Raw genomic sequence first — 26998 nt, 5'->3', positions numbered from 1 at the left:
ATCTGAACGGCGTTCTATATCGACAGAATCGGGCGGCGCACACTCATGCTCATCGGGTCTATAGGCACACTCGCCACCGCTATTTTCCTCTGGGTTTTTACCAGGCCTAAAAACGGCCGTCTTCTTCTGTTTCCTGTACATATTCTGGTGGTGCCTTTTCACTTACGCGACTCAATATGTGTATGCACCATTACCCTAACCTGAGTGTCCCTAAGTTCTCCCCAAAAGAGAAGAAGCATAGAAAAAACTAACATTCATGATCTCTCCTACCTACTAGCTATATTGCCGAGATTTACCCTAACCACATACGCCCCGCTGGCGTCGCGCTTGGCATTGCCTCATTCTACCTCGGCTCTGAAGTGACGCTCACAGCTTCCCCCCATCGCAATGGCGGAGATCAGCTGGAGAGTGATGCCTTCGAGAGGGTCTGTCCGCAGACAAAACCCACCTGGTCAAGTAAGTGGAGAGACCGGAGCTTGGCTTGGAGAGATACAGCGATTGTCTGAATACGAGTGGCTGGCGCAATGCAGGTATTTACTCCAAGTAGAAAGGCAGCGCGGAGGCCAAGAAATAAGGTGGGGGGGGCGGAAGAACCAAGAAAAGCGAATTTGGAGAGTGTTGGAACTCCAATGCAACGGTAGGTCGGCAGCAGTACAAAATGGAGGGAAGATCTGCTGCGATGGTTGTCCTTCCTCTTTTCCTGCATCCCTGCCTGTCTTGCATGAAGAGGGTCCGCAAAAGTGGTTCTAATTCACGTCAACATGGGAGCAACTACCACGGGTCTCATTCTCGGTCTTGCCTCTCTGGCAAGCGCTGTTACATATGGATACAACCATGTGCCTGTCACGAAGGACTCCGAAACCGTTGCTGGTGCTTTCGCGAACGTAGATGATATTCAACTCCGGTCTCCGGCTTTCCTGACACCCGATGCCCGACTTCCAGGATTCACCAATGGCACTCAGGGGCCGTCTTCGCAAGACGATTTGGGTGAGTCTAGCATTGAGGATGTGCGCCGGGTCATTGAAACTGACTGAGAAACGATTAGAGGAATTCCTCGAGCAACTAGTCGGACGCAACGACTACATGACCTATGGCACCGCCAACTTCACCTCGCAAGAGCACCGCTCATTCCCTTACGTCCACCTCTCGGCCAGTCACAGCAGCTCCGTTCGCCGCGGCAACTCGTCATCCAAGGTGCGCGTGTGGATCCAGGGTGCTGTGCATGGCAATGAGCCCGCCGGTGACGAGACCACACAAGCCCTCCTGGGCAAATTCGACGACGACCCCGAGTGGGCTGCCTCAATTCTCGACAAGCTGGAGCTCGTCATTCTACCGCGGTATAATCCTGACGGTGTTTTCTACTTCCAGCGCACTCTCGCGACCAACATTGACCCTAACCGCGACCATATCAAACTTGCTAGCCAGCAGACGCGTGATATCAAACAGTTCATGAACACTTTCAACCCGCATGTCATCGTTGACATGCACGAGTACTCTGCCAGCAGGCCTTATGGCGGGGGGAGGTACGTCCACGGTTCGGACGGTCTGTTCTCGGCGGCGAAAAACCTCAATATCAACGAGGAGATCCGCAAACTCTCTGAGGAGCTCTTCGCCAAAAATATCGCCGACGATATGAAAGCCGCTGGTCTCCGCGCCGAGCCATATGTCACCGGCACTTCTGTATCTAATTCCTCAATCGTCGCCGACTTCGCCGAGGCCGGCACGGACAGCAAGATCGGTCGCAATGCGATGGGCCTGACCCAAGCTGTCGTCTTCCTTCTGGAGACGCGCGGCATTGGGATTGCCGATCAAGAGTTCCAGCGTCGTACTGCCGCCGGTCTCACTATGCTGGGTAGTATTGTTCAGACTGCTGCCGATAATGCCGAGGAGGTTTTCACGACCGTCGAGGACGGCATTGAGCGATTCATCAAATCAGCCGACGATATCGTCGTCACGGACTACAGTGAGATAAAGATTCGTCCCTTCACGATGGTCGACAAGGAGAATGGTAGTGTCGTCCACCCGTCCGTCCGCTTCGCGTCCACGACCCCGTCCTTCGCTAATCTCACTCGCGCCCGTCCGGAGGCCTATCTTATCCCCCCGGCCTGGGCCCACCTCGCCGAGCGCCTTCGAGTCGCTGGTTGCGAAGTCGAAACGCTGGATAAGCCATTTGATGGGGTCGTCGAGGCGCTGACCATCACGTCCGCCGAGATCGATTCCTCCTACTACGAAGGCGTGATTCGCGTGACGGCGACGACGGAGAGCAGTGAGCGCGAGCTTAGCCTGCCAGAGGGTAGCTTCCGCGTAAGCACGAGACAAAAGAATGCCGCGCTGGCGATGGTGGCGCTGGAGCCGGAGAATATTGATTCGTATGTTTCATTCAATATTGTGCCGGTGGAGGAAGGAGACGAGTACCCCGTCTTTAGGATCATGTCTTCAAAATAGACATTTATACGCATTCAAGGGATATATCTTGCAAGCTTTGGCGCCGCCGGGTTGTTCACTGTTACTTTGAGGGTAGCTGATCTTCCTCTGTTACAGTCTTCAGAACCGTGGTATACCTCTGATTTATATTATAGATTCGGTAGAATAGTCAGAGAATCGACAAAACATTTCTAGTCAGCATGCGTGGTAGAAAGATATGATGTCGACCGTATGTGACAACAAGTCATATATGGAACTTTCCTATTTGGGAGATCGGAACTGCAAGCTCCGGCTCGCCAATGCTTATGCAGAGACTTCTGCTATTTCCATTAAGGGAGCTTCAGGCAAAACAGCGCCAGTCCAGCCAGCGGCAGCCTAGCACGAAATGATCAACAAGGAATGAAGCAACGGCATGGTCCTCGCCTACCCTCGCAAAAGACAAGAAAGCATTAAGGCCTGTTACTTGCTAAAAGTCTAACTACACAAAGAGCGATCATTGCCGGTTATACGGTCAGACACTAGAGAATGCTTTCGTTTGAGAGCACATCTGACGTAGACCTGCTTGCCCCGTGGAAGATTGGCACGGGAATAACGATTTGCTTTGTAATTTGTAACTCTAGTCTTTCCAATCCTTTGAGTCTAGCAGACTCGGACGCGCTGTGGCCATGCGTGTCACACAAGTAATGTTGAAACATGTTGGATATGTCATTGACGCCCTGTAGGTAGCTGTATTGATGGGATTTGCCCTGGAACTTGGCCAGGAGCATTGCAGTCCAAATATTGTTTTGAATCTCACAGCTGTTCAATCTGAAGGTAAAGTTTATCAAGCCTTTCCAGGATTTTGTTGGCCTTTGCCTCTGGATTTGTACAGTATAACCTGTTAAAGGAAGTTAACCAGATTTGCTGACAGCTAGCTTCGTCAAGTATTAGGTAGTTTAGGGTTAATTATACTCAAGTCTTAAAAGCTTTATTAAATTCCTAATTTAGTTCTAGGTAAGGACTAAGCTTAAAGATACCACGGAGCCAGTACCGCACTGTAAGTCATACTTGGCAGGCTGTAAGTGAGTATATGTAGGAGCTAAGGACCAATGACTCTGTCGCGCAAATATCTATGAGGTTGTTGAGCTATTGACCTATGCTATGTGTCCAGCAGGAAAGGGCCGCGCTCCTCTACTGTAACCCTACTCATCATCCCTTGCTAAACTAAATAGTTTTTGTATCTGATCACATTCACATTAAAAAGATACAAGGTATATCTATAAAAAGTCTAAAAACATACAACAGCATGTATATGTCAGTGCTCACCCAGCTTAGTGTTCTGCTTGTTGGTTGCTTGCCGCCCTACCTTGTGGGCGGCTTCAGGCACGCAAATATTCTGCACTGAAGCTAACTTCTTACAAAAGCGCAAAATGACAACCAGGTGGATTATGGCGAATCTAAAAAGCGAGAGACCCCTCGAGTTCTCTAAGGCTCTTCTTTCTTTTACTCTGCCCAAGGTGTGCTGACATTATGGCATTCGTTGCGAAGTTCAACCATATTATTAACCTTTCTGAACATGATGATAGGGAAATTAAGCGAGCAGTACTTCCCCGTACAGCCAGGAAGTATGATCAGACTCTTCTTATCTTCGACAGGTGAATATCCTTGATCCAGGCTCCTTACCCACTTCCTAACCTGCCTCAGGTTTCTTGAGCTACATCCTGATGCTTGCTTCCCCCCTAATATCCGAACTTAATAAGGCATTCTTGGAGTTCTATGCACGAAATACAGATAGCAGAATAGAAGAGATGCCAACAACAGGGACAATTGAGGAGTTTCGCAGGGACTTTGAAACAGCTTTGGCTCGAGAACAGAACTTCCAGGCTCCCGGGAACATCTCAGTTACAATAAAGGAGGTAAGTATTCGCATGTTTAATCATTGATGTAGCTTACATACAAAGTATATCATATCAGATCTAAAGACCAAGCTTGGTCTTAGTAATGCAGAGATGTCGAGGGATAGACTGTCCCCAAATAATCTGATTATCCTCCTTGCACAGCTCTGGTGTCGAGACTTCAAGGAATACCATGGTAAACTTCCCAAGCAGTCTCGGGTACAGCTTACAGCATTAATTCTGCTCTATTGTCTCTCCTCAGCTCGTACTGGGGAGGTACATGAATCAACCGCTCGCCGATCTATCGCACAGAAGCTAGATGATGAGGATGCTAACTTGCAGGCCTGTACAATGGCAGCCTGCTACAAGGTCTGTGTTCTATGGTTATTATAGTTCATGGCTAACTGTATGCAGCATTTCATCCTTACAATAGAACTTGTGGATAGTGTCCCAATGTTGGTTTTGACTTACCAACGACAATACGTGAAGGGGCCACTGGAGAAAAAAGCATTGGGAACTCCCCATCCACGCCTTTTATGAGGTCTAAAAGAAGAAATTCCCCTCCTTTGAAACCTTATGCTATTCATGCTTCCCCTTTTCTCTGCAGACAGAGCTTTTTGTGATTATAAATCATGTACTGACCTCCTGGCTAAAGTGAAATCAGTTAAAGCCAGTGAACTAGAGTTCCAGACAAACCATATTATCACTACAATACATTTCTGAGAAGATATCCTGAATAAACCTGTATTCAGGCTGTCTAGTAAGCTGGATATTGACTTGTCCTCAGGTAAGGCATTAGGCGCAGATGCATTTGGGAAAGAGTTTGCTGTGCTTGGATCACAGTGTGGATTTGAACAGAATATCACTGTTCATGCATGCCGTCGGTGGGCACTTATGGAGACAGGTAGGTAGAAACACCCATAGACTTGTATCCAGTCCACTCACATGATCAAAGACAAGAAATATTCCAAGACAGCCCAAATGAAATATGCCTCTCATGTCAATCCACGAACTTTTGGCCAATCATATACACACCCTATCTGCGAAGTCGACGGGCCTGCTAGCTACCTGAATATTAAGTCTTGCCATGAACATATTCAGAACCGACGCAGTATGGGTCTATATTTTAACCCTAAATTGTGCCAATCTCTGCCAGCCAAAGCCGAGTTTGAGTTTCAGGACTGTGAAGATATCCTTGCCCTTGATAAGGAGCTTGCAGAACTAAGTACTCAACTCGAAAACACTGACAGCGCAGAAAGCATGCGTGAGATCCAATTACAGCAACAGCGAATTCAAGGCCAGAAGGACAAGTTGTATCTCGGAGAGCCTAAAAGACAATATCAACTTCAACCAGATAATCAAAGCAGAAGCATCCATGAACATATGCTCTTTTACTATTATCAACAAGTTATGCCGGAGCGGGACCTCCTTGCTGATATTCTGCCAGCCAGGCAACGATACAGAGCTTGGTTGAACTGGATGCTATCAAAGCATTAGAAGCAATCTGCAGTCAGCATGAGTTTGTTGCTTATCAAGCATGCCTGCAGCCCATGGACAGCAAATACATCTGTAGAAAATTGATGGAGACATAAGTGTTCTGTTGCCAATATTTTCACCATACTAACCTAGCAGTGGAAAACAAGACTCCCACCACAGGTAGCTTCACCTATATTGTTGTTATTGCAGGAAAATACGTCAACTCAGCGAGGATGATATGGCAGAGCTTGTTGGGAGTGCAGACGATGGTTTAATGATCGGAATGGCTGGCATTTGCACTGCAAGGACCATCTTGATGAGCCAACTCACTTGCTCCGCTGCGATCCAATCATGTTTTGGAATTATCCTGTCAAGCCTGGCTGGTGCCCGTTCTGCTTGGGGAATACAGCCTGGGTCCGACAAGACGAATGATGCAGTATACAGATAAGAGTGAGTGGCATAGCCATATTGAATCTCACCTTACAAGCCAGAGTCTGTTGGGAAAATTCCATTGCCGCCATCCTGCATGTATACAGGGACATACATCACTGGCTGAGCTAGTGTATCAGCTACTGCTATAAGCCTTACCGCGGGAAAAAAAGGTCATTGGAGTCTTGAGATAGCGATTCTTTGCTGGTACTTTTGATTGCTGGTTTTACACTTATGCAGGAATTTAGGATAAAACCTCGCTTGTTGTTGACAATATAATCATTTCACGTGAATCTGCAAGCTCTATTAGATTATCCTGATATGTATTTTGACATCCGAGCTATATATCAGTAGCTTCTGGCCTACAACAAAAACATATAAACTCCTGGGGGCGGCCAGGTACGCAGCAATGCGAATCTCAGATTTGTAGCGCAATTCAACTGCCTGGTAAATAAGAAATCATAAGGCATCTAGTTCCAGCTATCTTCCCTCTTTGTCCTCCGCATCGCCTTGCCTTGGTCCTGGTGCACGATGGGAGGATCCATCTGCCCGCGAGTGGCATATTGCCGAGCTGGCTGCCCTCGGTGTGGAAACTGGCGGCCAGAGGACAAATCATGGTCAAGCAAACTAGGCTTTTTCCCTTCATGCTTTTTGGCCTCACTGCTCCTTCCTCTCAGTCTCTGGAGATCTATAGAGGATATCTCCGGATACATTGGCCTTTGTCCTGTTAGTGCCTCAACATAGTCCGCGTCCTGAACTGTTGCCAGGCGGTATATAAGAAGGTCAAGTTGTATTTCTGTCAGTTCGTGCATTATATGTTGAAGATTTTGACGGGATTCTCACGTCATACTCCGTCTACCCACAGCACCCGAAGATATAGCTCTGTATCCAATGCAAGTCTGCCCGGGTGCAGCGATAATACTGGATTCAGCTCGTAGTTTTCAGCCACTTTCCACGCCACAAGGCCAAACCTTTGACCAATTGAGCATCATAGTCTCTACCATCGTCAAAAGGCTGCTGGCCACGTTCGCTGAGCTCAACATCTAGATCATTGCAAATATTAGCAGGACGACTTATGACCAGAAAATGCCAATTTTCTTCATCTTTAGATGAAGCAAACTTGCCGACATGCTGACCATAGGTCTGAAGGTGGTTACCACAGGCTTTAGCTAAAAAGGAGGCCTGATGCTTTTGCAATCAGCTGCAGGTTGCATGGCGCGTGGCCGTGAGTCGTCCAAAAATCGCGGCCATCGCCTTCACCGGTCCGTTGCCATCCGGGGGGCACTTTGCCAGGGATTGACTCTGTAATCCTCACTCGCCCCAACCCTAAAAGAACGAGCACCTTCAGAGCATCTCAGTGGCGGCAATCTTCAACCCTGCGGTGTGTCCATTTGTGCTTCAAGCTTCAAGCGAAACAATACCATTACTCCGTTTCATTCCCTCATGATGGTGCCGGCCGACCCGATCTCGGAATATCTTGATTCCTGGGGTTTATTGCATTCCGTCATTGTTATCGTCTCGGCACGCATTTACCAAGGCCCTAGTGGGTCAAAACGACAACCTTAACATGACGGTTGCTCGAATAGAGTCTAAATTCTTGACTATGGCAGCGGTCGACGAGAATACACTGCCTGAATCCCAGCAGAAGTAATAATGATCCAGCCGATATTCACAGGCGGCAATATGATCGGGAATATTTCTTCTCAACAAAGACTTCCACACAAACATGCTCCCACCATACCAGGAAGTATCCAGACATCTCCCAGTCAATTAGTGAGCAGAAAGTCGGAATAGGCAAGCAAGGAAACATTCCCATGCATGGGGAGTGGTTATGAACATTGCCCCCACACTAGGCAGGCCTAACAGCGGAGGTCCAGGCTCGCTAGTTAATGGATGCGTCATGTTATGAGATACCGGTATGAATAATATAACATGAGTTGCAGTTTCAACTGCGGCACAGCAACTGTCGTTTGCTCGTCCTTGCGTAGGCCATCCTTAGCGCCTGTTGACTTTCTGCATCTCCAGTCCCGTCTACAGTGGCCTCTACTCACACCACACGCAATCTTCTCGATTCACGTTCTTCATGTCCAAGCCGTGTTCGTTTGAGAGAGCCTGGCCGCTTGTGCATCAGCTGAGGGTCCAATGTGCATCGATGAAAGTCAATGATTAAGGCTCGTTTTAGTTCAGCATTCCACAAGATGTTTTCCGAACGAAGGTCCTGGTGGAAAATACCTAGAGAGCGTATTTCCTTTACCGAGCGAGAAATTGCACGCTGGATGGTCTTGTCAAGTTTTATATTGCCCATGCCCTCGCCACCCCAGCCCATAAGGAGCATATGACAGATTTCTCCCGCGCCATGAAGGAAGTAGATTTGGGCCAAATCAATAGCTCCAAGAAAGACTGGAACTGCTGATCCTTGGGCAGGCTGGAGCACACGGTAAACATCTACCTCGCTTGACACCTCCTTCCAGAGTCTCGAAGTTGTCCCTTTCCCGACAATAGTATATCCAAATGTGGCACAAGTAATCTTGAATGGTGCACCATAAGACCCACAAGGCCCTATTGGAGTGCAGTTATGATCCAGATCTTGATCTAGCTGCGCCTTAAGCTTCTCTACTAGGTCTTCTGCGCTGATCAGGTGACGATTGTCACTTCTGCCGAGTGTGTGCAGCTCCATGTTTGGACAGTCAGGGTCAAGCGTGCTGCCCTGCAGTAGCCCTAGAAGGCACTTTTGCGTGCAATATTGAGCAACATGTTGACGAGATTGCCCGCTTTGGTTCACTTGAGGATCTGTCCGGGGCCTAGACTGTTGGGTTGGAGAGGACGATGTAACCTGGCTAAATGTCCGCTTCCGTCCATCAGATGCGGCAGGCTCTACCTCAGAATCCGAAGAGTCCTCTAGGTAATGCTGGTCGGAAGATGACGCGCAGCGAGAGGCCGCTTGTGTGGTCACTTGACGGCCTTTGGTGACGGGAGATCCTGCTGGAGACGATGAAGGTAGGTACTCAGAGGTAGTCTGCTCAGGACTAGTATGATCGGAGCTAGTATGCTCCACACTCGGGTACTGTGGCAATCCTGCCGCTGAGATCTGGGAGCGCTCGCTATCAAAACTAGTGTGCCAGGTTGGCAGCTGACCCCGCGCATCATTCCGCCAGGCTTGATTACGGCAAGAGGAACGGAAACTCATCAAACACAGGCATAGAGTCCTCTCAATCCGAGTCCTAGGAGTCCCAAGTCTTCCGACACTCATTGTTCCGTACATACTGGGGTCCCCCAGGTCGTAATAGAGAGTGCATGGGTCGTCGTAGGGCACCCATAGCTGCACGTCCATGAGGCCGTTTGTCAAATATGAATACTCGAGACCTTCTTGTATCATCACGTGAAATTCTTGGACAATTGCTGATCCGACCAGCCGCGCGACGTTATACATTGATTTCTTCGGCTCTTCTGTAGGAATAGTATCAGGTTCGACGACTTCTTGCCAGAAATCCATCGGTCGGAGTCCCTCACGCAGGCTCTCCACAGAGAGCTTATGTGGTGGTTTGTACTCCACTGTAGTGAGCAAGGTACTTGTATTACTGTCAACTCGATGGATACAAAATTGGTCATGTCTAGAGGGTCTTGCGGTTGATGTTTGGCTAGCATCTATTCCGACATCTTCATCCAGAGCATTAGCGTGATTATCGAACCATACTCCGCTGCCTAACTGGAACTCCTCTCGAGCATTGGGTATTTTGCATAACTCAGCGATGATATCATGCACATGGTCTTCAACGGCTAGTCGCTCATAAGTCTCGAGATCCTGTTCGCTGCTAATTGGTCGACGCGCGAATCGTCGGCCATGGTCTTCTAATGCAACAAGCGGCGTGAATAATTGTTTTGCGTCCTCTTCTGTCGATTGAAGGTGGCGGCAAACAGATTCGTAAATTTCCTGTTGTCTAGCCTCACAGTCGGTCCACGGAAGCAGTCGTATAGGGCAGTATTTTCCGGTAGGAGGGGGGATCTTGCCCGTTGTGGAGCGAGAAGGCGCTTCAGCTTGTAGCGGCCGCCAAAGGAGATTATGACAATGTCTGATGAACTCTTCAAAAGTTGTTGGTCGGTTGCGCTCCCTCTCCTGCCGCTCTCTTTCCTCTGCCTGCCTTTGGCGTTCTTCTGCCTGCCTCTGGCGTTCTTCTGCCTGCCTCTGGCGTTCTTCTGCCTGCTTCCTTTCGTCTTCAGCCTTGAGAAATAGCGCCTTGTAGTCCGGAGAGCTGCTCCCACTCATCGTTGCCGCGACAGAGGGACCGAAGACCTAATGGCTGCGATGTTGATTAGACTACGGAGACCCTGTGTTATTGTGAGTCAGCGGGGCGGCAGCTCAGCGAAAGTATTTATCCCGCGCAATAAGAACGTCCATTCAGCTCCGGCTGATAGTCCCAAGCTCCAATCCCTGGAAAACTCCCATCAAAGAGAACGAGTCTGACTCATTTGGTAAGGATGTAGAGAATGAAGAAGGTGATAAGCTTGTTGCAGAGCCAGAATATTTGTCAAAGTGAACCACAAGGCGTCGGGCATTCCTGGGCTGCCACTAATCTGGACAAGTGGTTTATATATTGGCTGATTGTATGTTAGAAAGTATACGCTCTGGAGTAAAGACAAATCATGTAGAGGGTTGATGAGCCGAAGATGGACGCAATCGTGATTGATGTTATGTGCAAGCAATAACAGAGGGCAATTCGTCACCTAAACCTCATGGAGTTCTTGCATCAGTGTAGCGGAACAGAACAAGGCGATACTTTCCATCCGGCATTGCTGATATTGACATCTGGCTGTGGCGGTTGCGATATGGCTGGGATGGCCGTGAGGACGGACTCGTCGGCTCGCGCGGGGCAGTGGCTGCTAAAGAAGAAATGAGAAAGAAGGATTGTTGTTGTGAGGAAGTCTTGTAGGTGGCTCACCGCCTTCAGGACAGCGCAGGCCTTGGCCGAGTCACTAAGGTCTAAGGTCCTTGTATAGGCAAAGGACCCATAATAATAACTCCTACAGAAGGTCTTTCATCCCAGGAAGCCAGGGACCTAATTTTATTAAAAAATAACTAAATAGAGGCAAGATAGGGGGGTGCTGGCAGAGGTACGCCTCAAACTTAAGGTATACCTAGATATACTCTACTAATATGTTCAGAATATAATATTCAGGGCCATAAGAGGACCAGCCGTCCTACTTATTATAGAATTTAGTTTATTTTAATTTGAATTACTTTTGGTTAATATACAGTACCTCAAATTTGAGCAAGCATAGGTTTTGGAGGGAAAATCACAGATTACCCGGGAACTACGGATCACCCGGGATTTACATTAGATAGGCGGACGTCGAGCCGTCATTAGAACCAATCAGACATTCGTTCCCACAGTTTTTGGGTAACCCGTGGGTAGTCAAACTAGACAAACATGCTGTATAAACCTGATATTTAGATTAGTCAGTAGTTTTATACAGAGGATATAGCCTAATAGGGAGATTTTATGCAAAATGGGTTCTTGGCGGTAACCACGGGTTACCCAAAAACCCGCGCGGGTTCACTGGTTTTGGGTACGGGTCCTGACCTTCGACCCGACCCACGGGTTCGGGTCCTGATCTTGGACCTGTCACGGGTTTTGTCATGGTCTACTTGTGTTGTTTTAAGTGTTTATTTACTGGTACATAATCTGTCCAGATAGTTAGTTTTATATACTTTCCAAAAGCACCTAATCTACCTTGGACCTGCCTTGTATATATTGTATACAAGGTATCTATTACAGGACACTTAAGGGGGTGTTTTGTATAAGCATCGGGCATAGATAATAGGTGGATATAGCATATTGAAGATCTTCTCCCCAAGGAAGCATCTGAAAAGCCGAGATCCCTTAAAGTGTATCACGAAGCTCCTCCACCTGCGAGACATCTTCCACAAACTCAGCGCCATACTCTTTCATAATCTGTATCCTCTCCTCCATATTTGCTGCATAATACATTCTCCCAATATCCCTTGGCACCTGCATATCACTCGCAAACCTTAACACCCAGACCCCACGCCGTCCGCCGGCCACCCAAATACCAGGACCTTTTCCTCTTCCTCTGTCTTCTCCCTGGAGCCCATATTTACCATGATATACTCCTCTTTACTTGGCCACCATGTCGCACCAAGCCGTCGCAGGAGATTGCAGAATCTGTCTTCCTCTTCGGCACTTGGGGAGCGCTGCGCTACATGGAAACGTGGGAGCGAGAGGAAGGTAATATCGACAAGGTCAATGGGCCCCTTGATGAGAACGCCGCCAGTAGACGGGTACCCGTAAACGATGCATCCCCGGATGCCGAACCTCGTCCGGTCAGTTATCGATTCAGGAGGGTTTGTGTGGCATGAGACGCCCCGTGGGTTGTCCATTGCTGTTTGTTGATGGGGAATTGGACAGAGGCTGCTGGGATCCGCGCAGCCAGTAGTTTGTTGGCCGAGTGTTGATGGAAAGTAAGAGGTAATGGCGACGAGGATGCTATGCATCCTGTCAACCGGAGGAGGTTCCTCCTTACTAATCAATGTTCAGCGCCTCGTTCGTTTGCCTGTCTGTTTGATGCTTTACACCGTTTGTATGGCAGGGATATCTCCTGCATAAGCGAGAACATTCTTTTTTTTTTGAAGCCTTGGAAAAGGTATAAATTGCCTATACAGATCGTAGTTAGGAGATCAAGACCTTTAATGAAATCGTTTACTACAGATATTGATTACATAACCACCCCAATAATCCACAGTTATGAGCCCGGCATTGCTCTAGGGACTGGGATACAGAATTATTACCTCTTCTTGTCATATCGAAGATATCTGCAGCCCCGTACCGAGCTATACAGACAAGCTAGGAGGTGGTTGAACATTACCCAAAGGACACTGGCAACCCGGAGCCTACTCCTTCGAATATACAACGAGTTCCGCTGAGATCGGGAATATCTTGACGACAAAAATGGCAATCGCATATGATAAAGAAAGCGCCATGAAGGTCCAAGCCATCCTGAGCTCGCGGGATGACTGGCGCGCATGGTTTCAAGTCATTAAAGACCATGCAAACAAGCAAGAAGTATGGGAATATTTTGATCCTGATGCTGATAACAAAACAAGGCCTAAGCCACTGACCAAACCGACAATTCCATCAGTAAATGAGGCCTTGGAAAATATATACTGATATTATCAAATGATGTTGCAGGAATAGAAGGATACGCGAAATGCAATCTAATCAACAAATAAAGCCATTCACAGCTCAGTAGCTCTACAGATAAGAGAGCTTATAGTGTAACGGGTGTAGGCAGTATTATTTTCAACTGGCTGTCCTGTATAAACGAGTATCACAAGCTTAGAGAAAGAAACAAAAGATAGAAGCGCAGATATCTTCCTCCTCCCTTTATCAACCTTTCTGACTTCCCGGACCTGTATGTCGATGGATCCCTTTTCCAAAGTTATGAGGACGGATCTCCTTTCCTAAGCTTCGAGGCCGCAATTTCCGAAGCTGTACACTGATGTTGCAGAAACCTTATTTAGAACCAGGTTGAGGGCATGGCCGACAACCAAGATCCAGGCCATAGCCTGTGACAAATACAATATATTAGAAAAGGCAATGGAACTCAACAAGAAACCCATTGTACAGCACGCCATGGCTGCTATAATGGTAGGGTTTTCAGCATCAGAATATTCAATGCTAAAGGAAAGCTTTATTTTAGACTCTGGCGCCACAGTATATATATGCAATGACAAAACCAGGTTCAAGGAGTTTAAGCAGGAGCCAGCAGAATACCTGCATGCTGGTAATGCTGTAGTACCAATTAAAGGTACTGGAGTTATTGAGATATCACCAAATCGCTGAGGAACTTCAAATATGACAATATCTCTGCAGGAAACTGCCTATGTGCCAGGTTTTCATACCAACATTATCTCTGCAAGCCGCATGAAGCACGCAGGCTTTATATAGGATTTTGCAGGAGATAGGGTGGTTAAAAACAGCCATGAGATTTGTCGACTTGCGAAATATCAAGGACTCTGAGTGGTGGAGCAGAACAGCAAAAATCAGGTTTCTGCATTGGCCACTGAGAATGCTCATGCGGTTAGACCAAAGATGCCTATAAAACACTCCAACAAACCACTAATGTTAGCAGGTAATATAGATATATGGCATAAACAATATGGTCACCTGAGCCATGAAGCCATCCGACATCTACCAAATACCATCAACAGTACCCAAATAAATGATGTCGAACCAACCAGGAGCTGTGAAACATGCCGATATTCAAGTGCTCTGCGTCAGATATCTCGAAGCTGGGCGCTTAAGGGGGGTATGCCGCCGTCCCTCGCCACGAGCCGGGGACAGGCGTTGATATAAAGCCATGATCTAGAGAATTGAATCTGAATAGCTTGGTGGTTTCTTTTGGTTGGGGGGAGAAGAAGAAAGAAATAATCAACGACGGAGACTGAGGAACTGAAACCCCCATCTTGCTGGTCCAATCAACAGCACCCACGTTCTCGCACACAAAGCTGCGATTGATCTGCCTCAAAAGGAAGAACACGCCTTGATGTGACAGAGAACTTGTTTTGCATAGGTGTGCAAAAAGAATTGGCTGCCATCTGGTTAGTATCAAGCCTGGTTTGCCTATCTCTGCAAGGCTCAGCCTTCATCCCCACCTGGCGCAACATATTCAGAACTACTTCGATGGGTCTAAAACGACTAAATATACCATTTCTAGCTTTATTTGCCTGTGGAAGCTTTTCTTGATCCTGCTTCGCCAGAGCGGGTCTTGCCAGGTGGTGTGCCCAAAGACCTTGGTGGAATCTATCGGCGATTGCTCCAGCAGGTTGAAGACAAAGAACAACTGGCCTCCATTCTTCAATGGGCCGTTCTCGCTGCTCGACCCATGACAGTGAACGAACTGGCAGTGGCAGCGGATATCAAGGCGTCTGATACCCTGACGCCAGCAGAAATCCTGAACGGCAGACTCGCATCTTGTGGGTTGCTGGTGAAAATCGACGTAACTATATATAAAGTTACTAGAAGACCAAGCTAGAGATACTATTAAATGTTGTAAACTGCAGGATAGTACATGAAGTCCTGTTGTTATTTGTGTTACCCAGATATTAATATTGATTACAACACTTAGAAGGCTCTCTGGAGCGGTTATTTGGAAAAAAGGACATTAATACTGTGGATTCCGACAAAACTCCAGGCAAAGGCGAGACTAGTGGTAACCCGTCTCTGCCTATCGTTCAGAAGGGGCCTCCTGATCCTCAACACCTGGTTTTGCTTTATACCTAAGTATGTGCATGGTTGTATGGTTGCGGAAAGACACAAGTCTTAGACGTAGCTGGCCAAACCCGGCCTTCTATTCCATCCATACGACTCTTGTCTCACCTTCCTGCGATTGTCTCCTCTCTTCCACCCACTTAGAGATGTAAAAAGCGCGGTCAGAATACCAAAGCCAGCAAAGGTACTGGCTCTGTGCTATCTTCTAGCAGACCTCAACTCAAATCTTCCTTCCATGAAGCAGCATAAGGCAACCCAATTGGTGACGGAGAGCTTGCCGCGCACAGTCAATACTTAGGACTCGACTCTTCCGCTCTGCGGTAGATTGTTGACCACTATCGAATTGTACTGGAGAAGCCCTAATGGCCAAGAACACCGAGCGCGGTCTGTTAGTTAGTATATCACGGACAATCAACGGGATTGTTATTGCCCCGCCCTCACTTCCAACGTTTAAAAGCCTTCAAACTATTTGACGGCTCCTATGAGAGCCTAAATACTGCCTAAACAGAGGAAATCTTTATATGATGTTCAAAGAATCTCCAGATGTCATAGAATTGACGACGCATTGCTAAATGATGCCTTTGCGGCATCCCACTGTACCAGGCACGTGATGATCCGTACCCTACCTGCACCCACCTGCTACAACCAAAACCTGCAGTATGGTCCACTCCTGCTGGCGAATAAGTATAGCTTGTCTGTACTTGATGATATTCGCAGCCGAGATGATCATAGACCCTTCTCGGACTCGAGCGTGTAGCGGATGAAGAGCTCATACGCAATCTGTCCGTTACTACTGTTTAAGCTGGTCCGGATTGTCTAACTACCGCCTTGGGACTTCCAGCCTTATAGCGCACGCATTTTTCTGAATGCCACTTAGATTAGTAAGAGCAGAAATTCGTTGATTGCGTCGACCCCCACTGTTACACCGGGGTCAGCAAAAGCAGACCTACACTGCCACTGGTGTCGATGATCTCATGAGAAGAGATTAGCCTTGACTGACTTAGAATAGATATAACCAGCGTATTCTCATTTATATCATGGTGGTGTGCCGTAAATTTGCAAGGAGATAATATCTACAATGAAAGGCACCTGTTGATATCGCAAGATGACGAGGCTTAATTATGGCCATTACATATTGCCTCGTCGACTGCTGTTATTGCACAGATTCCAAGTACCAACGTAGTACCCAGGGGTATAAATCAGTGCGTAACCTGCTTAAGCCGTTTCCCAGTAGGCGCCCTAGGATCGAAGGTTGGCCTAATTGCACGCCTGCATCACGACTTGCAACGTGGACACTGTAAATATGCGCAAATCATCAAGATTATCAGAGTAATGAGACACAGGCGCTGGTTCTCAGACCATCTATCACCCTCTTCACACGAATCTGGTCACGCCCATGCAAGATAATTGCTCTTAGGAGGATTCTCATTTACCGCAACACCGGATGGAGCTGGCTCAGCTAGGCGCTCCGCTAATGCTTCTGAGACATTTTTCGTAGAGATCTGTCACTGGCAGCAAGGCATCAACACGTCTGCAACACTTGGACTGGGAGAAGCTTTGTAGTGGGCACAAAGTGCTTCGTATGATCCTGTTCTTATATTTAGCAGTAGTGGACCGATTGATCGCCCGTCTGACAGGTTTGACAGGTCAAGCTTGGCCCATAAACTGCCTCAAGGGCTGGCATACCTTAGTCAGCCACATACGGGATTCGGAGCGGGCATTGGTCGAGTTCGTGTAGGAGTCGCAATGAACATGCAGGTGGTTAGGCACTATTAGGAAACGAGCGATCGCTGGTACCTCCCTTCCCCTCCGCCTCTTCTCGGACTTCTCAATCAGCAGCCATTTCGAAGCCATCATGAAGATCACTACATCGTAGAATGTCTCAATCGAGGACGTTCTGCTTCTTTCCATGTCCTCTCACCGAATGTGCTCAACCAGGATCAGTATCCACCGTGAGATTCGGCGGTGGCGATGCGGCTAGCTTGGTACGGGTTCTCCCCGATGATTCCCCCTCCTACTGAGAAAGGCGAGGGACCGGAAGTCGCCCCGCTGTTGACGCTTAAAGGTAATTTCCCGGCGCATCCCATCTAATCGAAAACGGTTTGGTGCGCTCGTATAGCTGCAGCTAGCAATCACTTGACCGTCCGCGCCTTTTTCAGCTCCGCAGAGCAGCCCTCAACTTCCTTCCAGCAATCACCTTTTGGGGTGCAGATATAGAGCTCGACATGACAGAGACGCCTTCCCAGACACCCTGGGCCCTGACCAAGGCTCACATTTTTGCCATACTGGACGAGGATGTCTACCGACCCGATAAGAACTTGGGACTTGCCCCCGGACTTATCCCAGCGGAGGTACGACGCGCGGATTTCACGGAAAGAGGCCCAGCCAACGACAGAGAAAAACTGAGCACCTTGCAAACCAGAGCATGGATTGAGCAGTGGTGCAGAGATGCATTTGTCCTTGTCGAGGCGAAGAAGGAGAACGAGAATCTGAACACACATTTTGAACAACTCGATGCGCTGTTCTCGACCCTGATGATCTGCAACTTCCAGCTCGAAAGGCATAAAAAGGACAGGGCTACCGTTGTGGACAGCGCTTATACCGTGCTGCAACGCCTCCCACGACACCCGCCCGAACTGACATTCGAATATAGTCGGCGCTCGAGAAGCAACAAGACAGAATCGGTCGGCAACCAATGGCCACCTGAATACTTTTGTGGTTCCTCTGCAGTAGGAATAGAGGAAGTGGATGCGCCACAGGGGTACAGGTGGACAGATCTGCGAGTTCTTTCCAGACCCTGTACCAACGTCGTCCGCACTGCTCTCTGGCTGTGCATGAATAGGACAAATGCAATCGCAATCCACGAATACGCGGACACAATAGTCAAGCTCCTTGATACAGTGACCGACCTCCAAAAAGCCTCTACGACAGAATCTGACGCGCGAGCATGGTTCGTTCTGACTGCTCTTTTCTGGTCAGCTTGGCAGCAAACAGTGATGCTACAGCTATGTTTCGATGCCACAATTCGTCTGGACTACGGGTACGCATCGGACGAAAACTACCATATCATAGCAAGAGAGACTCCCTCGGTAATGCCGCCGCGCGAGATAGTGGAGAGATTGAGACCGAAGTATATGTGCCAATGGGCGTTTGAATTGCTGCGCGCAGACCTGAGCTCTGTCACCCAGGACTTTAGGGCACTTTTCGAAGTATATGAGCGTCAATTTGGTGGTCGGGAATCGCGATGTAACGTCATTGACAGTGGGAGGGTATGTGATGGCAAAGCGCCTGCAAACTGTGAGAGATTCCTGTCAAACAGGGTGGAGGATCAATCCGCTCATGATTTCCAATGCCCTGGCTCTTCCTGCAGCCTCTTGACCTGGGACGAGCAGTCATACATGAGTATCAACGGAGCGAGGGCAGTCTGTCTGGAGACCACGGACGACAAGCATATTCGATATCGCCCCGTATCCGGCGAAAACATGGCAGTATCCCATGTCTGGAGCCATGGACAGGGCGGACGACCAGAGACGGGATTCAACATCTGCCTTCATCGCAGGTATACCGAGCTTGCAAGATCTCTTGGTTGCACGTCATACTGGATGGACAGCCCATGCATACCAACGGACGATGAGCTCCGCGACGAAGCAATCGGCCAGATCAATGACAATTTTATCAATAGCAAGCTTGTACTACTTGTTGACCGCGACCTCATGGACATAGACATCGAGCCGCTGACTTTAGCCGCGGAAGAGGCAATACTAGCAACCCTTGTGGTGTGCGACTGGAACGTCCGCGCGTGGACTCTACTAGAAGGCATTCGCGGCCGAGCGAACCTGCATATTCTCTGCAAGGACAACCGCGTCATCCCCCTAAAGACTGTCCTCACGGATATCCTCTCAAAGAGCTGCCTCAGTCTTGTTTCGCCCTGCCTAGCGGTCCAGCATTACACACCGACTAGAGACAAAGTTGACCTGGTCAAGACCGAGCAGGCAACGTGCCTCTTGAACCACCGCCACCCAACCAAGGATAGAGACATCATAATCATCTGGAGTCTGGTCTGCGGCTCAAACAAAGTGGTCAAGACCGCGGAGGCGTTTTGGAGGTCCATGGTGGGCGGACGGCTTGCCACGGGATTTCTTGTCTCGAGCTCACCACGGATCAAGGGGATTCGCGGGTTGAGCTGGGCGCCTGAAAGGCCAAATCTCGTTCCTCCTGCGTCAGCATCGTCGCCAAAAGGCGCTGCTAGCACACACGCCAAAGGCAGTCTACAGCAACAGCAGTACCCGGCGTTCAATGGGGAGAACAGCGTTGCCGGCAAGATCACGCCGGACGGGTTTCGGGCTGAGTGGCTGGTTTGCAAGATCCAGCGCCGCAGAGCTCTTCCTGGCGCGGGCCTCTTCTGGCTGCACGGCGCCTCAGATGATGATGATGGGTACTTTTATGTCTACAATAAAGGCGCTAACGATAAGATGGATGTCAAAAGTCTTTTCTATTTGCGTTCTGTGGTCGCGCCGTTGTTTAAGCGGTATCGTTGGGTTTCACTATTGCTGCCGCCGTGGTCACAACGAGGGGGCGAGCACATTGACCCTCCGGTAAGGCCATTCAAGTATCAGGGCGAGTGTGAGGGTCTTGTGATGGCTATTGTTGCGAGTAATGATGAGGCCGGGTCGGAATGGGAGTGGCAGGGCGTCCATGAGTGGGATGTCAAGTTTAAAATGCCCGAATTTCCCATTGCTAACATTTTGATTGTTTAGCGATGCCTACCCAGTAATGAATTCAGTACCCTACAGTCCTTTAGTCCTGTAGAAAGCCGCCGTGTCTCTGACTATATACTGCAGGTAATTTAGCAACAGGGTAGACGCACAATACTATTTCACTACACCAAGAGAGTGTAAGGTGTAAGGCAACTGCTATTCCTTGTAATAAAAAGGCCTACGCACACTAGCTTACTACCTCACTGGCTAGCACCTGAGCCTACAACCCTGGCCCTTTACTACAGTTTGTTAGACCCTCTTGTTATTTCATGAAACCCTAGGATTAATTAGTGAACCATCCATTATTGAACAGATCATGCCTAGGTTGGAGCTGGTATCACTTTAATTCTCTTTATCAGTAGACCTGACTAGTCAGTAAAGAAGTGCTACAGTTAACACAGCCAGCGAATAACAAAACCTGGAGCAAGTGAAAAGAATAAAGAAAGCAGCATATTTGTGCAAGTGGAGAGAACAGGAAGTATGACAAGTGATACTGGTAAGAGTAAGGATAGAAGCAGGAAAGGACATGGCTGGCATGATAGGACGCACAACTGAAGAGAATATAAAGGTTTACAGGGGGCCAATTTGGTTCCAACCCCAGGGTATAAATGTCTAGGTAGGAGAACGACTGGGGATTCTGGGAATAAGCAATAAGTTGAACGAGGGTTAGAAACTCAAAAAGCGTGATCCTCTGTAAAAGCTAAGCCCGTGGCCGAGTACCTAGGCATCTTGCACGCAATCATTCAGCTGAACCAGTGCACTCAATGGTTTGTCGAGGTGAAGACGGACCTCTACATCTGTGGGAGATCCCGGCTACGTCACCCTGGCTCCCATCACCAGGCACGGGGTTGGGGTCCATTGCATATTCAACATGCTTCGCGGTCCGCAGTAAAGCACTCTTTAGTTGCTATATTTACCTACCTGTATGAATAGGCGCCTCTCTGCTTGACCAGGGGTCTCCCATGCAAGCGGCCAGAGGCTCGAGTGTAGATGGGACGGCAACCATGACGGAGCGTCGAGATTTTCTCCCAGCTATACAAGATCATATCCATGGAGAAATAGGATAGCATGTTGAGGTTGTGATCTGAGCTTGACTTGACTTGATTCCTTTCGGCTCAGAACTGTAGACAGTTTCATACCTCAGTCAAGGCCAAACCGTACAGCGCTATCATAGTCGCGGGAGCCTGGGCTCAGCTTCACAAGCTATTTCCACATGCTTCTGTGCCCAACAATATAACTGTTCAGAAAATTGTAGATCGCGTGCAGATATGGTTACTCCAAGTAAAGTCAGACTGGCTTTCATAGCCCGACCACTCTTCGTGCCAACTGGGCATTGAAACCTCGGAAAAATATCATTCAGATTCTTACGTAGCCAGTTCCAGGCAGAGTTCATAGCCGGCCGATGGATCTGTCTCGGAATCAATCTGCAGGAGCCTGATGCTGTCGCATTCGTAGCTGCGCCAGGAGCAAGTTCGGAGGTAACCTGTAGCCTGGTTCCGCTATATTGTAGCTGTGTACCTCCAGTCAAGTCGGCAGGTTGTTGGGGTTGTTGCCTGGGAGGCAGGAAGGCATCTTGATTTTGCTCCATCTGCCGGTAGACCGCGTAGCCGAGGGCGTTGGCGACGGAGGACCAGTCGAGGGTGACGGAGCTGTAATCGGACGCGGCGACGGTCACGTCACCGGGAAGGCCTGCAACGTAGAAGCTGGTAACATCTGCCGGGCCCTTGATCAGAGGGGTGCCACCTGAGACGGCTCCAATGACGGCCTGTATGTACGCGTCGCTGGGCAGGTTGTCGTACGGGTTCGGGGCGACGTCGCCGGTGATTTCGATTAGGCCGATGTTGCGGTCCGAAGCCAGGGCGGCCACGCTGGCAATCTGGCCCTGGGGCACATTGTAGATGATGTGCCAGATCTTGCGGGGGTCCTGGGGCGTCCAGTTGTTCGGCACAAACAAGTTTTGATATGTCTTGTAGGTGTTCTCAAAGGTCAACAGTGTATCCATGGTGTCTTCGTAGCATTGGGCAATGGGCAAGCCCGGGTTGAGCACCGTGTATGCGCCGAGATGCTTCTGCTTCATGTAATCGTCAATGTATGCGTAGAGGTCGGCGTAGATGTTGTTGTCACCGCACTCGGGCCACCCTTCGTCGAAGAAGATACCGCCGAGACTGGAGCCGTACAGCTTTTACCACTTGTCAATGTCCTGCTCGATCTGCGACGCCCAGTCTGCGAGGTCCCGCGAGCCGAGCCGAGTGGTGAACTGCTGTTGACTCACACCAAGGTAGCCAGTCCGGACGTAACCGAGAATCTTCTTGCCCTGACTCGCAGCCTGATCGATGACCGACTTCCAGCTATCATCGACCACGTAGTCCGGGCTGTTGAGAACGTTCGCAACCAAGACGCTGACCTTGTTAGTGTCGTACGCCAGGAGGCGCTCCCACGAGGCCGGGTCACCCAGGGGGTTGATGTACGACGCAATGGCAATCTGCTGGCCCCAATCACCGCCAGGCTGAGTTTCAGGGTGCTCTACCCAAAGTAGGACCACGAGTAGTCGTTGCATTCGGCGCCTGTCCCTAAGAAGGTCACATATTCCAGGACAAAGACCTGGAAGCTTTCGCGCAGGCTGGCGCCGCCGGCCTCGCGTCCTGCATGTGCGACCTGGAACAGCCTGTAGTTGACCTTGTCCTGGAAGCTGCTGCTGTCGAGTTCCTGTTGGAGGTTGTTGAGCGTTTCCTGGAAGTTGCCCGGGAGAGCTACTCTGTACACGCAGTCGTTTAATATACTATTTGCCAGCGGTCAGTCAACAGTATACACTTGCAAAGGGAGACAAAAGGGGATCTTCATGTAGACAGCATGGCGTTGTTGCCTCTAATTGTCATGACAGCAAGCTGCGGTTTGCTAAAGGGCTGATTGCGCGGGAGGTCGTTACCCTCGCGATAATCGCCCTGCTTCAGCTGATGCACAACCAGGTCCTGCACCTTGTTACTGGTATACGCGTGGAAGCTAAAGCAAGGGAGGGTGTCGTCGTTGTTGACGAAGCCCTAATTGGCTGCATCCTGCGCCATCTGCATCGGGTATGAGCACTGCCCACGGAACAGCATCCCTGCCCATCCTCTTGTTGTTGCCGTTGCAACCTGTGCCTGCTGAGTACGAATCGCCGACGGCAATCCACTCTGAGACCTTTTGGGTGGGCTTTGCATAGGGGACGAAGGTGGGGTCGGCCAGGACAGCGGATATTGACTCGGCGGCGGCCCCGTAGTCAATGTCCTGGGCCAGCACGGCTGAGCTGGCGAGCAGGCCGCAAAGGCAGAGACAGTATCCTAGACGCATTGTGCTGTCACTGATGCATGGGATGTCTCTAGATTCTGTGAGGATAGAAGCCAACCATGTGAGTATATATAGTCAACTTCCTTCACTGCAACTATATAGCAGACACACCACACATGCGTCACACACCCCTCTAACATGCAATATAGATACTTACCCAAGGAAGCCGAGTTCCATCTTGGTGCTTTCAATATCTACCTACGCGATGACCATAACGGCTAGACTATACAAGGATGAATGTAACATTCCGAGGCACTTGCGAGTCAATATCAAGATATCACTGCGTGGTGGAGTAGCTTAACCAAATTGGCACGGGCCCGGAGCGCAACTTATTCCCATAGACATCCAACAAGGACGAGGAGCATTTCTTTGCCAGATGTCATTGTTGTTAATCAAATTACTAGTCCAAGAATATGATGCCAGCTGCACCTGTGTGTTCTAACCACCACTCCCCCTTCAAGTCTGGGCCACTAACCCAATCACCGGATGCCCACTGACCAGCAATGTCGAAGATTATGGGAACCAAACCAAGGAATTAGACCATTGTCTCCGGCCCGGTCTCCATCATCCTGGGGGGTTGTTAGGGTAGCGCCGTCCGGGCCCGTCCCTGCGGTAGCGCGAGGCTAAGTCAACCGTCAACAATTGATATGAACTCATTCCAGACGAGCCACAGAGGACCGGACCTCCAACAATGTACTACTGATACTAGTCCATTTACCCGGTAGTACGGCGCAACTATGCGGTAACTTACTATGTTTACTGGTTCGCCTATCAAGTGCGTCGTAGGTCTTACTCATTAATGAGAGGTGCTTTGCCTTTTGTCGGCTATTTTGCAGTTCAGGGAAACATGCAGGCATTGCACGAACTGCTGGGTCCGTATTGGCACTGAGCAAGGTCTATGGTTAGTTCAAGGCACAACGCCTGCTACTCGCCGTTTAACTCGGTGGCGGCTTATTGTATGTAAGAGCATTATAACAGAAAAGTTCGCCGCGATGATCCGGAGAGTGAGCGAGTTCTAGGGCAGAACGGCAGGATAGAAGATGGTCATTTTGCTTCATACTACACTATTAAATTCGAACAACTAGAACTGGCAATGCGATGCAAATGGAAGACATTTGGACTTGACAGTACCATTACGTTATCAACATGCGATCCAATTAAAATAGGACCAACGGCACAGAATATAGGCAGTAATTGAACTTTCTCATGTCGTCAAACTCTTCATGGGTTACCCATCCATCCCCCATCAACGACATAGCAACTCCCCGTAACTCCACTCGCTTCTTCACTCCCGAGAAAAACAATGACCTTGGCCACATCCTCCGGCTCCAAGTCCCTCTTCAGACTCTGCTGGGCAAACACATGCGTCCGGTACTCTTCCGTGAGTACTTCTGCCCTCTGTCTATCTGTCGCAATAGCGCCCGGCATAACACAATTAACGCGGATATTGTGAGTACCGAACTCCCTGCTGTGGATACGCGTCAAGCCGTTAATAGCCGCCTTGCATGTCCCATATATGGGCGTCGTTGCTTCAGGAATCCGCCAGCTAATCGAGCCGAGATTTACGATGCTTCCGCCACCAGAGCTTTTCATAGATGGAATGAAGCACTGTGTGAGGAAGAAGATGTGTCGAAGGTTTGCGTTCACGTTAAAATCCCAGGTTTCAGGTGTGACATCTAGACTGGCCTGGCGTGCTATAGAGCCTGTTGCGGCCGCGTTGTTAATGAGCACGTGCACGGGACCGTGCTCGTCTAGGATTTTCGATGCAGTAGCCTTTAATTCGTGGAGGTCTGTTATGTCGCAGTGATAGAAGACAGGTGGCTTCACACTGATCTTGAATGGGCTAGTTTTGGCGTTGGTGTTGGCTCGAGTAGTGACATGGTCAATTGTCTTCTGAGCTGCATCATCAGCAATATCAAGGAATACGACTCTGCTGCCCTGTAGCGCAAAGAGCAGCACAGTTGCGGCGCCGATGCCGCTTGCGCCGCCCGTTACGATCACAGTTTTGTCGTACAGGCTAGGGTAGATCGCGGGCGGCGTGGACGGCATACTTGACTAGGCTTGTTATGGGTCTGAAGTGTGTGTTTGAGAATGGATCGTGTAGCGAAAAGACATGATGATGGCACGCTTTTTATATAGCCGGGGCGGGGTTGATATCGGAGATTCTCCGTGTGATTCAGCATACATCACACATTGGGCGAGGCAGCAATGATACGTAGGCAAATTGATTGCAGCCTCTATTATCGCTGCTATATACCTCCTTCATCTTATTCACATTTAATTATCTCTATCAACACGCATTAGACCATTATCGGCAAGACTCATTCAGTAATGGATGGAAACCCCTACAATAGCTGTTCGCATTGGACATCTAAAAGAAGTCACTTCTTCTTGAAACTAGCCTGGTGCGCTGAATTCTATCGTGAAAAGGCAGGCCAGCAGCACTAGCAGCTAAATAAGAATCTCCTGGCTCTCTGTCATGAACTGATGTGTGGTTTGGTTTGGTTTTATTATTGTCGACCAGAGAAGACCTCCTCTTACTAATCAATATCCAGCACCTCGCTCGTCCAATCATATGAGGCAATCACACCGCCATAGGCGGATTGCAACTATCTATATACTAACTGAATTATCTACTGATATTGAGAACATTCTTTTTGAAGCCTTTGAAAAGGCATAAATAGCCTATACAGATTGTAGTTAGAAGATTAGGACCCTCAAGACCTTCAATGCAGTCGCTCATTACCGATATCAATCACATGATCAAAATCGACGCTAGCAACCACCTCCAAAGCCGACAATTATTTACAAGGCCATTCTGGGATTGCTGGGAACGAGCTGGCAGACAAGCTTGCAAAGCTTGGGTCCTCTATATACAGCCCTAACATCCCCCCATCCCCTGCATACCTACGACGGGAGGCAAAACAGTGGCTTCGTACAGAGGCATATACAGCATATGCTAGTAAGGCACCCCAAGCCTACAAGACCCTGGATATCAGACCCCATACAAAGGAAAGCCGCACCCGCGAGCACAAGCTTCCCCGTTGGGTACTTGGCCGACTCGTCGCCGCCCGTACAGGCCACGGAGACTTTACGGCATACCACCAGCGCTTCAACCACTCAGACTACCTGGAGAGCTGCTCTTGTGGCAAGACCAAGACCCCAGTACACTTCTTCTTCTGCCCATACACCAGAAAGCGCTGGAAAGATAGATGGAGATGCATAAGGGACGGCCCGTCAAAAACAATAGACTGGCTCTTAAGTACAGCTGCCGGGGCTGAAGAATTCAGCCGCATCGTGCAAGAATCATCCTTCTTCAAGGATATATGCCCGAACTGGGCCCGCCGGAGCGCTTGATAGTGCGACAGTCCACACATCTACCTGGATAAAGGGTACGGCCCCTCCCCCCAATCTATAGGTAGTCAAA

At 49.1% G+C, this 26998-nt stretch overlaps 10 protein-coding genes across 10 annotated transcripts, besides 5 other annotated features; 5 read left to right on the top strand and 5 right to left on the bottom strand.

The window, feature by feature from the left end:
- Positions 1-26998: part of a sequence feature (contig 1.119 1011..137987(-1)) that runs on past the window's edge.
- On the top strand, positions 762-2445 carry ANIA_07121 (M14 family metallopeptidase; the record flags this gene model as incomplete). Its single annotated transcript, XM_659633.1, has 2 exons — positions 762-987; positions 1046-2445. 2 exons carry the CDS (start codon positions 762-764, stop codon positions 2443-2445), a joined length of 1626 nt encoding a protein of 541 aa, XP_664725.1.
- On the top strand, positions 3118-5795 carry ANIA_07122 (uncharacterized protein; the record flags this gene model as incomplete). The annotated part of the gene is made up of 10 exons (XM_659634.1): positions 3118-3142; positions 3437-3460; positions 3636-3674; positions 3709-3717; positions 3990-4028; positions 4195-4319; positions 4464-4574; positions 4692-4704; positions 5086-5202; positions 5455-5795. The coding sequence occupies 10 exons, from the start codon at positions 3118-3120 to the stop codon at positions 5793-5795; spliced, it is 843 nt and encodes a 280-aa protein (XP_664726.1).
- On the bottom strand, positions 8124-11080 carry ANIA_07123 (protein breB). The gene has a single exon (XM_659635.2). The coding sequence runs from the start codon at positions 10465-10467 to the stop codon at positions 8251-8253; it is 2217 nt and encodes a 738-aa protein (XP_664727.2). The 5' UTR covers positions 10468-11080; the 3' UTR covers positions 8124-8250.
- On the bottom strand, positions 11620-12714 carry ANIA_07124 (uncharacterized protein; the record flags this gene model as incomplete). The annotated part of the gene is made up of 4 exons (XM_659636.1): positions 11620-11642; positions 11799-11843; positions 11933-11939; positions 12274-12714. The coding sequence occupies 4 exons, from the start codon at positions 12712-12714 to the stop codon at positions 11620-11622; spliced, it is 516 nt and encodes a 171-aa protein (XP_664728.1).
- ANIA_11545 (uncharacterized protein) lies at positions 13169-13414 on the top strand (the record flags this gene model as incomplete). The annotated part of the gene is made up of 2 exons (XM_050611930.1): positions 13169-13357; positions 13409-13414. The coding sequence occupies 2 exons, from the start codon at positions 13169-13171 to the stop codon at positions 13412-13414; spliced, it is 195 nt and encodes a 64-aa protein (XP_050467899.1).
- Positions 13971-14009: a sequence feature (Short protein (ANIA_11546, CBF79030.1) was converted to a misc_feature.).
- Positions 14122-14127: a sequence feature (Short protein (ANIA_11546, CBF79030.1) was converted to a misc_feature.).
- On the top strand, positions 14445-15347 carry ANIA_07125 (uncharacterized protein; the record flags this gene model as incomplete). Its single annotated transcript, XM_659637.1, has 3 exons — positions 14445-14528; positions 14937-15195; positions 15322-15347. 3 exons carry the CDS (start codon positions 14445-14447, stop codon positions 15345-15347), a joined length of 369 nt encoding a protein of 122 aa, XP_664729.1.
- On the top strand, positions 17492-20247 carry ANIA_07126 (uncharacterized protein; the record flags this gene model as incomplete). Its single annotated transcript, XM_659638.1, has 2 exons — positions 17492-17555; positions 17681-20247. The coding sequence occupies 2 exons, from the start codon at positions 17492-17494 to the stop codon at positions 20245-20247; spliced, it is 2631 nt and encodes an 876-aa protein (XP_664730.1).
- On the bottom strand, positions 21444-22324 carry ANIA_10899 (spherulin 4 family protein; the record flags this gene model as incomplete). Its single annotated transcript, XM_050611929.1, has 2 exons — positions 21444-21484; positions 21616-22324. The coding sequence occupies 2 exons, from the start codon at positions 22322-22324 to the stop codon at positions 21444-21446; spliced, it is 750 nt and encodes a 249-aa protein (XP_050467898.1).
- ANIA_10894 (putative spherulin 4 family protein) lies at positions 22430-23574 on the bottom strand (the record flags this gene model as incomplete). The annotated part of the gene is made up of 3 exons (XM_659639.2): positions 22430-23002; positions 23127-23247; positions 23336-23574. The coding sequence occupies 3 exons, from the start codon at positions 23572-23574 to the stop codon at positions 22430-22432; spliced, it is 933 nt and encodes a 310-aa protein (XP_664731.2).
- ANIA_07128 (SDR family NAD(P)-dependent oxidoreductase) lies at positions 24793-25620 on the bottom strand (the record flags this gene model as incomplete). The annotated part of the gene is made up of 1 exon (XM_659640.1): positions 24793-25620. One exon carries the CDS (start codon positions 25618-25620, stop codon positions 24793-24795), a length of 828 nt encoding a protein of 275 aa, XP_664732.1.
- Positions 26205-26256: a sequence feature (Short protein (ANIA_11547, CBF79018.1) was converted to a misc_feature.).
- Positions 26381-26388: a sequence feature (Short protein (ANIA_11547, CBF79018.1) was converted to a misc_feature.).

Source organism: Aspergillus nidulans, chromosome IV, assembly GCF_000011425.1.
Source record: "Aspergillus nidulans FGSC A4 chromosome IV".
Lineage (NCBI taxonomy): Eukaryota > Fungi > Ascomycota > Eurotiomycetes > Eurotiales > Aspergillaceae > Aspergillus > Aspergillus nidulans.
Note: the sequence above shows the minus strand (reverse complement) of the source record. Positions and strands in the feature narration are given on the sequence as shown.